Source organism: Carassius auratus, chromosome 1 (assembly GCF_003368295.1).
Source record: "Carassius auratus strain Wakin chromosome 1, ASM336829v1, whole genome shotgun sequence".
NCBI lineage: Eukaryota > Metazoa > Chordata > Actinopteri > Cypriniformes > Cyprinidae > Carassius > Carassius auratus.
Window position 1 is genome coordinate 31,084,565 of NC_039243.1, and position 14,356 is coordinate 31,098,920.

Here is a 14,356-nt window from a genome sequence, read left to right on the forward strand (position 1 = left end):
TGGAACTTTGATGTATTTCTGATTGCTGTAGATTCTTAGCATCTTAGCATTATGTCCATGCCGCACATGTTGATGTTGTACTCAGCAATTGCCACTGGACACCTAGACATACTTTTTGTCTTTCTTAGACCACTTACAGTACGTGTCCTGAGGCTCATTGCTGAAGGCAGACGATGCCATGATCACTGTATTGTTGTCACAAAACTTAATGATAGTGAGTTCAGGATAACTTTGTGCGACCATCATCTCTGATGCTCTTATCCCTTTCTATTTGATGGTCTGATCCTCTATAATGTTGCACTCCTTTGGAATTCTGCTCTTCATGAGAGTTCCAGTGTCCAGAAGGTCAGCCGTTTTAATGAACTGGTCAAAGAACCAGTGGGTTCCTCTGGGAACCCAGGACTCAGCCAAATGATACATGTGCATATAAAATACAACAATTATTGTAAGAAACAATTTACTCAATGAAAATGATTAGGCACTTGCTTTTTCTTCTTTTCATTATATCATTTATTAATAAAATATTACTTTGTCAAATATATAAAAATAATGCTGACATTTTCCAAGCATAATTTTTAAACGAGTATAAAATAAAAAAAAAATCACTGAGGATGCTGAAAAGCTGTATAAAAAACATTAAAACAGATACAGTCATGCAAATAAATCATTACCATGAATTTAACAAGTTAAAAATAAAATATAAGTTTTGCGATCACCTATACCCTCTGCTGGCTGTAAACAGATACTACATGCAACTTCCTTTTTTATAGTCCAGTTTATCTCTCATACTTCATGAAAACACAGTTTAAGGAACCCATCAGACCAAGGGCAATGAATGTTCAAATAACATGTATCTATATGTGTCATTTGGTATATTAGTTTTTTACTTCTACTACACACACTTCCACATAGATGAAAGACACACTTTTGGTTACCACTTACTGTTTATTGATGCAAAATAAAGACGCAAAAACAGCACTGTGAGAACAGTATTATACTCAAGAGCACCTGAAAGGTATAAAATCACTTTATACAAAAAAATGACATTCTGAATGAATTATCTAACTAGCTGGTTGAGGCTGGCATTCAAAATCGAATAAACATTTACAAACAAATTGCATGTAGAAAAAGAGTTACCGTACGGAGATAACTGAATAAAGATGCAACGGAATCATGTGAATGTGGAAAACTAAAACTCACTTTGTTCCACGGTAAGGCTGTCAGGTCCCTCTAATTTCTTTTAAATTATTATTAATTTCTGAGGTTATTCGGTTTGAAATCGAATTGAAATTGAATCATTTCTGTCAACCAACTCAACTAATAAATCTGCTGAAATGAATAACCTTTATATTAATTCAAATTCACTTTCTTTGCTATGTTAGCACATTCAGAGTTCCCTACTGTTGTTCAATAAGGCAAATGAAAAGGTCTCTCATATAATATATATTTCATTCGATAACATTGTAGATTACAAAACAGAGGTGAAAAAGGAAAAAGGCAATTGGCATGTTCAAGTGGCACCAGATTTGATCTACACTTCCTGAAACAAGAGCAAGTTTATAGATGATATGAGAATGGTTATGTGTGGCAGGTTAAGACTAATAGCAGAAATAGATCAGGTCCTTGTAATCCTGAGCGATACGGTGTCTCACTCTGGTCGAGGAGTCAGGTTGTTTTTCTCAGGTTGGTAGAAGTGTTCCACGATGGCATCAACCAAGTTATTCAATTCAGTTTTCAGCTGGTTAAGATCACTAGAGAAGAGGAAGACAAAAAGCTTGTTTTTACATGATTATGAGCAATTTATGCCAAGACTATGATTAAGGCTCTATGGTCATGATGATCAAACTACAATACTGCTCTTATTATTATTGTATCGTACTGTGTGCACAATATGCTCAATTTTCTGTATGTACAGAAAACCCTGATGACCCGGTACCTTAATAAAATAAATTTGCTTTATGTGGCAACAGCACAGAAGGCCACTGTTGGATTTTTTTTTTTACCATGTAATACTGTTATATACAGAATATATTTTTATATCCGTTATTATACAATTTGTTTTTTTACTCAAGCACATGATCAGCTAAAACAAAACAAAAATCCCCCCATTCAATATGAATATAAATTTTTTTAAACAACACTAATTGATTACTTAAAATAAAATACTAAAGTTATACATAATTATATCTAATAAATTATTATAAAACATATTTGTATTTTAGTATTTTCCTCTTTTTTTTATAAACTAAACAAACCAAAGAAATATATTACTATTGAAACTATACTATTACATTGTATTAAAAAAACATACACACACACACAAATACAAATGTTATACAGTATATATATATATATATATATATATATATATATATATATATATATATATATATATATATATCAACATAAATTATATTATGACTAAAGTAGTATATAATTAGATGTGATATATTTTTTAAGTCAAATTGAATATTAATAATAATAATACAAAAATGATGTACTGTATAGCATAATAATTCTAATATATTATAACATTCATAGTAATTATATGACTATATTATATATTACTATTATTATATGTACTATTATATTACTATATTATTATTATTATTATTATCAAATGTAAAAATATTATTGCAATAGTAAAGTTCTTGGATTTGTTTATTTTGATTAATTAAATAATAATAAAATACAATAAAAACTTTGAATAACTACAACAATAATTGTATGTAATAATGAAGCCGTCTGAACACCTGTTTCCTGGTGCAGCACAGAGCTCAGTGTAGTATTTGATTTTAGGCTCTGTGCCGCTGGTCCTCATTGTAGCCACGCCCCCGCTAGCAAAGGTGAAGGTAATCATCTGACTGCTTTTACTGGTGGGCAAAACCTGTGAGGAACAGAAACAGACTCACAGATATAGGATAAGAAAACTTTACAGAAGATCAACTATCACAATACTTCTAATCATGATGAGCTACGCACAGCCTTGTTGTCTGGCTGGTCGCTGTCAAAGCCTGTGGTAAGATCTCTCACTGCTGTGATGGCAAAGCCCCCGCACTCTTTAGGATACGAATGCTCCCCGTCATAGTTCCGAAGACGCTCAAACAAACGTTTAATGGTGTCTTGGTCGTGACAGATGAAGTAGGAGTTCTTGGAAATGTGGTAACCATACCTGAAAACAGTGAGCCAATGTGAAAATAGTGATTAACAAGAAGATACAGTACACAAATGATTAGAGAGGTCAATGGCAAAGTTTTTGTGACACATACTCCTCATAAATGGATCGGAGTTGATGGGCCAGAGTTCTATTTTTGGAAGCCAGGTAAGAGACAAACTCGCCAGCAATGGCAGCCGCACTTACGCCATCTTTGTCCTAAACTGCAGGAGAACACATGTAACCTACAACAACAAAGCAACCAAAGAACAACATTAAAGCTTCTCAGGTCTGCACAACTGTTTTCTAGAATAGTGAGAGAGAACCATTTCATACAGAGGATGGTTCGATTTATATTCGGGTTCTTATACTACGATTTGGCTTGGCATTGTATGAATTGATATTGTGATGCATAAATATTCATTAAATCATAATGATATGTATTAGGGCTGAAAAGCGATCAAACGTCAATTAAAAACTCAATTGTAGTCCCTTCTCAGAGTATTTTGGACACACCAACTGTGTGTTTATGAGGGAGTCATTCAGTCAGTGAATCAACTGATTCACTCAAACGGCTGATTCATTCGTGAATGAGTCATCGGTCTACTTGACTCGTTATAAACCACCGCTGAGTGAAAGATGTACAACAGCTCTTCTGTGTAGTTCTATTTTCTTACATTTTTTTTTGTATGTTGTATGTCAAGTTAGATTATTTTATTACAAATACTATTCATTAGAATATTTGAAGCGATCCATTGGCCCCCTGGTTGACAAACACGTCACTAGGGTCTGTGGTTTGAACCCAGGATCAGTGGGCTACCCATCCTGACAGAACGACACACAGATGCACATGAATCTTTAGTGGTGTGGATGTCAGAGTACCAATAGCTTCTTCAAAGGCAAACAGAACAGTCTTTCCCTGCTCCATCAGCTCTTTGGCCCGGTTTCCCATCCATTTAAAGCCTGTTAGAGTTTCCTGCAAAAGAGACATGCAGAGAGACAGTCAGTAAAACATCAAGAATGACTAATCACTTGCTTTTTTTATTTTTATTATTAGAAGTATATGTACTTCAAAGTGGAAGCCCTCTTTCACAGCGATGGCACGGAGGATTTTTGAGGAGACGGTGCTGGATAGCATGTAGACATCCTTAATGAAGGCTTTTCCATCTTCTTTCTGCTGCTTCCAGCATTGGAAAATCCACCATCCGAGCAAAGCACCCAACTCATTCCCAGAGAACACCCTCCACTGACCACTGCAGGAAGAATTATTGCTATTCATAAAGTGACACACTGAATGAAAATCCACACAGAATGCCAAACAACACTGACCTCTCCTGCTTCTCTGCAATAGCCAGTCGGTCAGCGTCAGGGTCATTTGCCAGAATAACAGTTGCTCCCTCTATATCTGCCAGCGCGAAGGACAGCGTCTACATACACAAACACAACTTACTGCATCTGGCTTTACATAATAATTTTTTTTTTTTTGTGTGTGTGTGTGTGTGTGTCAGTGTATTGTACCAAGACTCCTTCTCCTTCCTCAGGGTTGGGGTATTTGACAGTAGGGAACTCTGGGTCAGGATCCTTCTGCTCTTCCACAGAATAAGGAGGGTGAAGGTCAAAGGCCTTAAAAGCAGCCTGGACAAAAATATGGCCCACTCCATGAACTGACGTATGGACAACCTTCACCTTTGAATTCTTATTCAGCTCCCTGTGAAAACACAAGACGAACGAAAAATGAAAAACAGACTATAAAGTATATATATATATATATATATATATATATATATATATAGACCAAAAGTTTGGAAACATTACTATTTTTAATGTTTTTGAAAGAAGTTTCTTCTGCTCATCAAGCCTGCATTTATTTGATCAAAAATACAGAACATTTTTTAATATTGTGATATATTATTACAATTTAAAATAATTGTTTTTAAATGTATTATACTTTAAACGATCATTTATTTCTGTGATGCAAAGCTGAATTTTTAGGATCATTATCACATGATCCTTTAGAAATCATTCTAATATGATGATTCATTATCAAAGTTGGAAACAGTTCTGCTGTTTAATATTTTTTCAGAAGATGTGATACTTTTTGAATAAAAAGTGAAAGAAAAGAAAAAAAAGAAGCTATGTTTTTAAAATATAAATATTTTGTAATAACAATATACACTACTGGTCAGTAATTTGGGGTCAGTAATTTTTTTACTTTCTTTTTTTTTTTATAAAATCAATACTTTTATTCAGCAAAGATGTGTTCAATTGATAAAATTGAATATATTAGACAACAATATATTTTTTCATCAAATAAATTAGACAGCAGAACTGTTTCCAACACTCATAATAAATCAGAATATTAGAATGATTTCTAAAGGATCATGTGATCGACTGATGTTACATGTGACACTGAAGGCGGGAGTAATGATGCTGAAAATTCAGCTTTGCATCACAGGAATAAATTATTTTTTTAAAGTATATACAATTAGAAAACTATTATTTTAAGTTGTAATAATATTTAACAATATTACAGTTTTTTCTGTATTTTTGATCAAATAATTGGAGGCTTGATGAGAAGAAACTTCTTTCAAAAACATTAAAAATAGTAATGTTTCCAAACTTTTGGTCTGTACTGTATATATATATATATACACACACACACACACACACACACACACACACACACACACACACACACACACACACACACAAGGTAAATATAAAGGTATCCGCTGGATGACAGCTCACAGATCACTGATTAAACTGATCTTGGAATCTTTAAAGCGTCGTATCTGCTATGTTCTGTAGACAGATCTGCGTGAGTACCTGTGAAAGCAGTGCTGTTGTATGGTTTGGCAGTATTCTCTGTGTATGTCCTGGTATGGGTCAGTGAGAAGGGAACTCTGAAGAGCTCCATCAGTGTCCCATGATTTAGGCCACGGCTCAAGGTTCTGTTCTATCACTGCAGCGATGCCTGTATCATGGGGAGGAATGATCTGAGCTCCGTTTGCCCAGTACACCTTAAACACACACACAATGAAAAACAGGTCATATCTTTAAGTCTATATTTCATTCATATCAAACATATTATTTAGGGATGGATGATACCTTGTATCCATTGTCTTGTTTGGGATTATGGGAGGCTGTTACCATGACACCAGCACACAGTCCTAGATGTGATACAGTAAAAGGCTAAAAGAAGAGAAAGGAAGAGAAGAGGCTTTTTTTTTACTTTTACATTTACACAAAATGTTGGGCTCGGTAAGTAATTTTTATGGTTTTTGGAAAGATGTCTCTTACAAAGGAAGTAAATATTTCAGTTAACAGTAATATATGACACAGAACGCGTGTAAAATCAAACTTAACTGTCCAATTTATTTCATTTATTTATTAAGCGGATACTAGGATACATTTGATAAATGGACATTTCAAAAGAACAGTGTTATTTGAAACAGAAGTTTGTAACAAGTAAAAGTCTTTACTGTCACTTTTGATTAATTTAATGCATCAATTTAATTGGTTAATTAAAATATTAATTCATTTCTTTAAAAAAAATATCTTACCAACCCCAAACATTTGAAAACATTTTATTATTATTATTATTAATGTTTTTTTGTGTGTGTGTGTGTGTGTATGTTTCTTTTCTCTCTACTTATTTAATTTGCGGTCTATCTCTGTTAATTTCAGTCACTGTATACATTCTGGCTTTACATGCAGTATTTGTATAAATCTGTAACCTTTGTTTCGTATGATATTTTCATGTTAACAATAAAACTTGAAAAAAAAAAGAGAACTACATAAAAAGTAGAGCAAACATGCACGGAGCATGAAAAGTGCATATGATCATGCTGTGGCAGCTCTCTAACAATGCAAAAAAAAAAAATTATTTGCACCCAGACCAATGCTTGGCTAAAAAAATGGGGAAAAGACATTTAAATACCACTGGGCCACTAAGTTACAGATTTGGAGAGATAAAGAATATGTCAAGTGATGTGGATGGCATAACATTTTTCCGCTCAAATTCCAAGAAACATGACATTTTTGACTTTTTAAATAAATGTTTTTTGGACAAATACTTAATACTTAAATAACAGTTTTTGGGCTAGAGGTAAACCAGAAAGCTGTTTGAGGGCTCAGAGGGAAAGGCTGAGAGAGTGATAGGAGAATGAGTGAGAGCATGTCCGTGTATTCATGGGAACAGAAAAGTTGATGAATGGTGAAGAATCTTCATGAACGATTCTAGTCTCTTATGCAACAATCTCACAATGTGCTCCTGTGCAATTGTGTCTCTCTCTCTTCTTTCTCATGCGTTTGGTTGTTGGTTTGTGATTAGTTCTTTGAAGCTGGAAGTAGCAAATTTGCAAAAAGATGACAAACCTCTAACCACAATGAACAGCACTTCTAAATAATAAACCAAAAAACTGTACAATGTTACAATTTAATATTTCTGAATATGCTCCATAGATATTTCCTAAATATATGTACCATCACAGTAATATCATATATCAATACAATATCAATAATAGCATATCAGAATTAGTAATACACCTGAACTTTCTCTCCATGACTACAGACGGTTCATACGAACCACGTATGGAGTGGGTGTGATGTCACTGAAGAGGTGGACCGGGACGCCTCGGCTGATCAAGACCGAAGCAGCAAGACAGGCGAATCTTTTACTGCTTCCACCACTAGGAGGGTGAGCGCGAGCATCAAACCCGATCACCACCCCTCTCTGCTTCAGATCTGTAAAACACTGCTCCAGGTACACACAGAAACCCTACCAGAAGCAAAAAGAGAGAAATAAAGCTCAATCAATGTCCTCACTTACCACAAAATGTACTGTGACATTGTGAAAACCGACAGTGTGACAAATAGCTTTTGGAACGATGATTATGATTTTGCTTAAAAATCTCTGTTTGTGTTCAAAATAAGAAAGAAAGTGCTATACATCTGGGACGGCGTGAAGGTGAGTAAATAAGTGGAGTTTCCCTTTAAGGCCTGTTCACACAAAGATGAATCTTGGTGCGATCTAAAAAGAAGTCAGATTACATTACCTAATAAAAGTAACATTGATTACGCTATGAACTCTAGTTTTCATCGTGTAATCAGTAACGGACTACAGTTCAGTAAGTCATCTACCCAGCGCTGATTACTATGTATTTTTGATTTTCTATAAGCGCCATCTACTGTCAGAGAATGAATTTACAGTATGTCACCTGTGTGGTCTGTATGATGGTGAGGTCATTGATGCAGGACACTCCCGGTCCCATGACGGCCCTCAGTCCCGCTGTGCCGAACTCCATACGGGCCCCGAAACACTTCTGCAGCTCTGACACGGCTCTGTCCTTAACCATAGTCTGCACTGCAGCGGCCGTCTTTGGATTCTGGAAACACACACAAAACTATTCTATATTTACCCAAAAAAATTTCAAATAACGTGCACTCGGAAAAATCACAATAAGACCAGGAATGTGTATTTTTTAAAAAAAAGTAAATTAGGTCAGTTTTGTTATTTAAAAGTTTTCATAAAAGTAAGAGTTGGGGGGAGAAATGAGCCTCTATGTCTCCAGACACTTTATCCTGATGATTCGGATTAGTGTTGTGTGTGTGTGTGTGTGTGTATAAATATATACACGTCTCCTGTCCATCATGTGAGGACAATATGCTTTCACTCTCATGATAAGTGAGACCATGTGAGGATGCAATTGAAGAGTCTTGATCCACTGCATTTTATGATGTCCTTTCTGAGCAGCACATGGGCCAATGCAATCATTTTGATGAATACACAGCCAAAATACAGTTAAAAAAAAAAAAAAAAAAAAAAATGAACCAGCAGCAGTTAAATTTTTATTGCACTGTAAAAAAGGTTGAAATCATCTGAATATCCAATTCTGCTTAATCAATTACCTTCCACTTCTGCGTAAAACCATGTGACCCAGTTAAGCACAAGACTCCAATTACTGTAATGGCACTACACAAATATGCATTGTAATTACTTGTATGGAGCTGTTCATTGACACTGATTTACATGCTATTTAACGGTTTCAGTGTAACTGGGACAGTCTAGAAACCGTTTGCGCCTGTTTGTACGTTTCTTTGATTTTAAAGCATAATGCTCTTCGCTGTAAGTTCAGACAGGTTATGTGTTTGTAGCAAATAAAAAATTTTAAAAATCAGAAACACTCCTGATGATTTATCATCTCAATTGTTTTTCTTGAGGTTAAATTAAGGCTTACTCTTAAATCTCCTCGAGCTTCTCAGAGTTTTCTACTAAGGAAAAGAACCCAGTGATCTGTGACCTGCTCAGATTTACCAAGATCTGCAAAAGTTTGTAATATGAAACACCCTAACCAAATCATCAATTTGAAATCTACTCTCTTGTAAACACTTTTATTCTGCGAGGACACATATAAAATGTGATCAAAAGTGACAGTAAATACATTTTATACAAAAGATTTAGATTTCAAATAAATTTTGCTCTTGTGAACTTCTATTCATCAAAGAATCCCGAAAAAAATATCCTATTTTTCAGGATTGATAATAATAAGAAATCTTTCAAGCATCAAATCAGTATATTAGAATAATATGACACTCAAGACTAGAGTAATGATGCTGAAAATCCAGCTTTGCATCACAGGAATAAATTCGATTTTACAATATATTCAAAATGAAAAATTATTTTAATATTGTAATAATATTACTGTTTTCACTGATTATTTGATCAAATAAATCCGCCTTGGTAAACAGAAGAGACTTCTCTAAAACAGTAAAATCTTACCAACCTCAAACATTTGAATGGTATTTTTAATTGTAAAGTTGTGAGAAAAATGAGAGAATAGAGCTAAAAGGATTTTAGGAGAAACATCTCCACTTCCTGGAAGCAGGATTACTGCGACTTTAGTTGATCATCACAGGGTGTTCCTGTCTGTCAACGAGTCACTTAAAATGTATGTTTCAAGCCAGCTTTAGGTACCATGCAGCTGAAGCACTAGAGATCTCACACATTTAAAGCTACACAAGAGCATGTGTTTGGTCTTACCTTGTCATACTGCAGCCACTGCGTGACAGCCTGGTCCAGACGACTGTCTCCTGTGCTTTCCAAGCCGTTCTCCATGTTGATCGAACTCGGAAGTAAACCGTATTTCAACCGATAAACAAATGAGACGGTCGCTCTGAATGAATTGAATGACAGTGTGATCCGTGAATGTTCCTGTTCGACTGTATGTATGTAGCACGTCCAGTGAATGAAACGGAGTGGGCGGGGTGTTTTCCTGAAAGGGGCGGGGCACGTGATTGGCCTGTGTAATTTTAACTTTTATAATTCTAATTTAAATTCTATATTTAACATTTTGTGTAAAAAAAAAAATAGCAATACATTTTGTCTATTATTTAAGATTTTTCTGTGTTCCTAAACGTAAATTGATATAAATAAAGCAGTAGAGCAGGTATTGAATTAACATAAAAGCTCGTTCAAGTATAAATTATCCATACTTTCATTGGGGTCCTAAACTGCACTTGTTTATATTATTTCATACAGTAGAGGGCGCCAAACTCCTGTTATTAGTGGCACTGAGGTCACTTCAGTGTGAGAAGAAACATTAAAATTATATGCTGCAAATTGATTTCATCTGTATATAATTAGTATTTGTAAGAGACTTCAGATTGTAGACTTTAAATATCTGTTGCAGATTACTGACTCTACAATGACTGAAAGAGTATAACAATCAGAACAGAATTTATTCGTCAATTTTTTTTACTCATACAATGTAAAAAGATTTTATAAAAATTAAATTTTAATTTCACTAAAAGCAAAGTTTAAGGAATATGTTAATTTTCACATTCTATATAAATATATAGCAATGTATTTCATTATCTATATTCTGCATTTTCTGATATTCCGATGAAAATTAAAATTATTTACAATAAACCTCAAGTTAATGTGATGTTTCAATGGAGACTAAAAATATTTGGAATTTGTAAGACATTGTGAGGAATGCAAAGAATACTAAAATATATATACACAGACTTGAGGTCAACATTGGATGATATTATTTGCAGACTTTTCATTAACTGTTTTGAGAAAAGTATATTAAGTCCAATTTCAGCTTTGCAAGGGATATTAGTTTATCACAAGGCTATTGCCTCTAGGTTTTGCTATCTAGTTGCTCTTTTTTATGGAATATATTTGTGAATTAAGCCTTGCTTAAGAATTCATTATTATGTGCCCCAAACCTTTTTAACATAAAATTCTTGTGGCACATACAAAAATGACTGAAGAAAGCATTTAAAAGAATCATGATAGATAGTAGTTAGATAGACAGATCTACGGAAGGCACATGGGGCCAAGACTCAAACAGAACACATGAATTTAATGCGACACACAAACAAAATACAACAAAATGTGTTGTATTCATTTACTAGAATGGTTAGCGGTCCCCATATGAGCAGAGAAAGACATGCACTTTCATGCAAAATATTAAGTGTTGGAAAAATTACATAAAGTGTTTAATTGTCCATATTAGAGCCAATCCATTGTGTCTGTGATAAAGCAAGCACTGGGCAAGTGCTACAAAGAAGTGGAACACTTCAGATTTGTTCCTCCCTCAACTGAAAACCCTCCTTCAGCAAGACAAGAACAGAATCAGTAGCCAGGGCAGATCAACTAGTACCGAATGGTAGGGTAATTATAAAAGAAAAAAAAAAAAAAAGCCACAGAGTCATCTGAAAGGTTTATTTCACTAAAGATGAGGGCAAATATAACACATTTTCATTTAGATTGACAAGAGTTCGCCTCAGTGCAGAGTAATCCATCTCGTCACTGACACTGATCAAGTCAGTCATCCTTCAGAAAGGTCTTCTACAGAAGTTAAACTGTGAGGGCAAACACCCCACTTCAGGTTAGTGTCTGGTGGTCAGGAGAATCCCTCTTAGTGAAGTGACTTGCCATCTCACAGCTCTCCACAGCTTGCCCTCGGTGAAGATCGTTTACGCCTCACACTGCTTCTCCTGTTCGATAGCTTGAAACAGGGGAGAGGGAACAAGAAAGCCCACTTAAAACAAAAAGGGAAACTAATCTACACACAAAGTTGCTAATAACAAAAAACATCATTCAAGGTTTTAAAGGAAAGTGCAGCTGTAAAACTCAAACTTACTCTCTTTAGTGGGAAGGGTGTTCTTCTCTTGTGTCTCGGTCTTCTTCAGCTTGGTCTTGTCAAACTGAGAGACCTCGCTGATATCTGGTTTGTCAGCCATTGCTTCACTTCAGCTTTCTGAGGGAAAATAAATTGGATGAACAAAGATATTAAAGACAAATATGATGTTATAAGAGCCACAAAACGAGGGACTGCACAAATCAGCTCACTTTACTGCAGAAGAACAACACAAAATACAGAAGACAGAGTAAAATTGCTCAACTAGCGATTATATATCTTATCACTTATCTAAACAATGCTGTCTAAATGCTAACCAAGGAACAATTTAATTACAAGTGCAGGTGCAAGTTGTTGACCATTCTGTTCCTGCATTTTCATTGGTTAATTGGTCAATTGCTTGACTGTGTTTTCCCAGTAATGACACCTAGTGTGATTTCCCCAAAAGAATAATTAAATCTTGATTAAAATGCTAATATCTGGAATTTAGACTACCGTGAATGCATTTGATTTATTTATTGTCTGACTTAAAAAAATGAAGACAAATGTAGGCTAAAACGTAAAAATGTATAATTGTATTTTTTAATCTACAATGATCTTTAGCTTATTGTTGTGCTGTTGTCATGTGAGCTAAAACCAAGCGCTTTGTAATTCAATTAGTTCATTTAGAAAAATGAAAAAAAAAATTAGTAATTTTCCAGGACTTTATCCTTTGTCCATTATCCGTTGTAACTGAAAAAATAAAATAAAATACAATGCGTAATTTAAAATGCAGGTAAAAAAAAAAATAACCTGTGAAAAATCTATATGGAAAGTTCCTTCATATATTAGACTATTTTTTACTGACAGTGTAGCATACTAACAAACTACTAATATGCTGCTTAAAATAGTAATATTCCAATTGATTTTTTTTTTTTTAAAGCTTATATTTAATACAGCTTAATAGGACTGCATTGGTTGTTGATGACATAAAAATACTTCAGGAAAACTCACTATTCTGCTTTTTTCAGCCTTGTTGTGTTTATAATCACGCTCTTGCAAATGATTCTTACTAAAACTTCCAGGGAAATGTTCTTTAAATAAAGACCGAAAGAGTTGTCAAAAGATTAGTGACTTTGAAGTCATGCTTCAAAACTTATTTATGATTATGATTCTTATATGTTTTTTAGTCATCATAATAAACTTTTGTCAGTCACACTTTTCTGCAATTATCCAAAAGCCAATGTAAAATGCTATTGGGTTTTTTCCAAGGGAACCAAAACTACATTTTGATAATTTTTTAATGTGTTGAGTTTGCTTCTCAATTAAATTTATTTTGATGGCCTTGTTCTGATCCTACTCAGAAGTTGCCCAAGCAATGCTTTTTCCTTCAGTTTGCGTGAAACAGTTAAGGAACTGCTCCCCAAAGCCGAGACAAAGGCAGAGCATTTGGTTAATAATCTTGTATGTGGAGGGCTTCTGGAAGTGGGTCTCAGGGGGGTGTTTTACAGATTGGAGGGGAGTTTCAGTCCTGCAGGGTGATACTGACAAACGTTTTCAGAGAGAGGAACGGGAAGGTGAGCCGTCTGTTTTGGGGTGTGCATTTGAACTTCTAGAGATCTATTTTCCCATGGGGAATCATATGAGCTTTTACTGAAAACGCTCTGATACTTTATTCCTGTGGTCAAAGCTACATTTCCAGCAGCCGGATACTCCAGTCTTCAGTGTCACGTGATCATTCAGAAATGATTTTAATATGCTAAGAAACACCTCTTATTATAATCAATGTGGAAAACAGTTGCACTGCTTAGGATCTTGTATAACTCTAAATCTGGTTCAGATTGCTTCACAAACCATTCAGCTAGTTTTTGTGGCCTGGATCCACTGATTCATTGACAAATCAGACTTAAAAGAACAATGAATTCATAAATCAGATGTTTTTTTTTTAATGAGTGCTTATAAAAAGGGAATATTTAGTGAATAATATGTTTGATTTTGGAGCCTAAATTCACTTTAACTGTACTGAAAAGAATGGCCAGGATGTTCCCCAAAAGTAGAAGAAAAAAAGTCA

The 14,356-nt window shown here is 34.6% G+C and overlaps 2 protein-coding genes and 1 pseudogene across 2 annotated transcripts in view; 1 reads left to right on the forward strand and 2 right to left on the reverse strand.

Annotated features, from left to right (window-relative positions):
- Window positions 1-14,356, forward strand: part of LOC113107329 (mediator of DNA damage checkpoint protein 1-like) — a 198,893-nt gene that overhangs the window by 99,116 nt on the left and 85,421 nt on the right. The window lies entirely within an intron of this gene.
- Window positions 1,079-10,413, reverse strand: LOC113107384 (phosphoglucomutase-2-like; annotated as a pseudogene).
- Window positions 11,875-12,607, reverse strand: LOC113107378 (thymosin beta-b). The gene is made up of 4 exons (XM_026269853.1): window positions 12,519-12,607; window positions 12,310-12,426; window positions 12,102-12,174; window positions 11,875-12,028 (listed from the first exon to the last, which is right to left on the reverse strand). The coding sequence occupies exons 2-3, from the start codon at window positions 12,407-12,409 to the stop codon at window positions 12,143-12,145; spliced, it is 132 nt and encodes a 43-aa protein (XP_026125638.1). The 5' UTR covers window positions 12,410-12,426; window positions 12,519-12,607; the 3' UTR covers window positions 11,875-12,028; window positions 12,102-12,142.

Excerpts from the sequence above, each read along its gene's own strand:
- LOC113107378 (XM_026269853.1), bottom strand. The coding sequence starts at position 12,409 with ATGGCTGACAAACCAGATATCAGCGAGGTCTCTCAGTTTGACAAGACC. Across the intron at positions 12,175-12,309 it reads CACCCTTCCCACTAAAGAGA|CTATCGAACAGGAGAAGCAG; the intron begins GTAAGTTTGAGT and ends CCCTGTTTCAAG.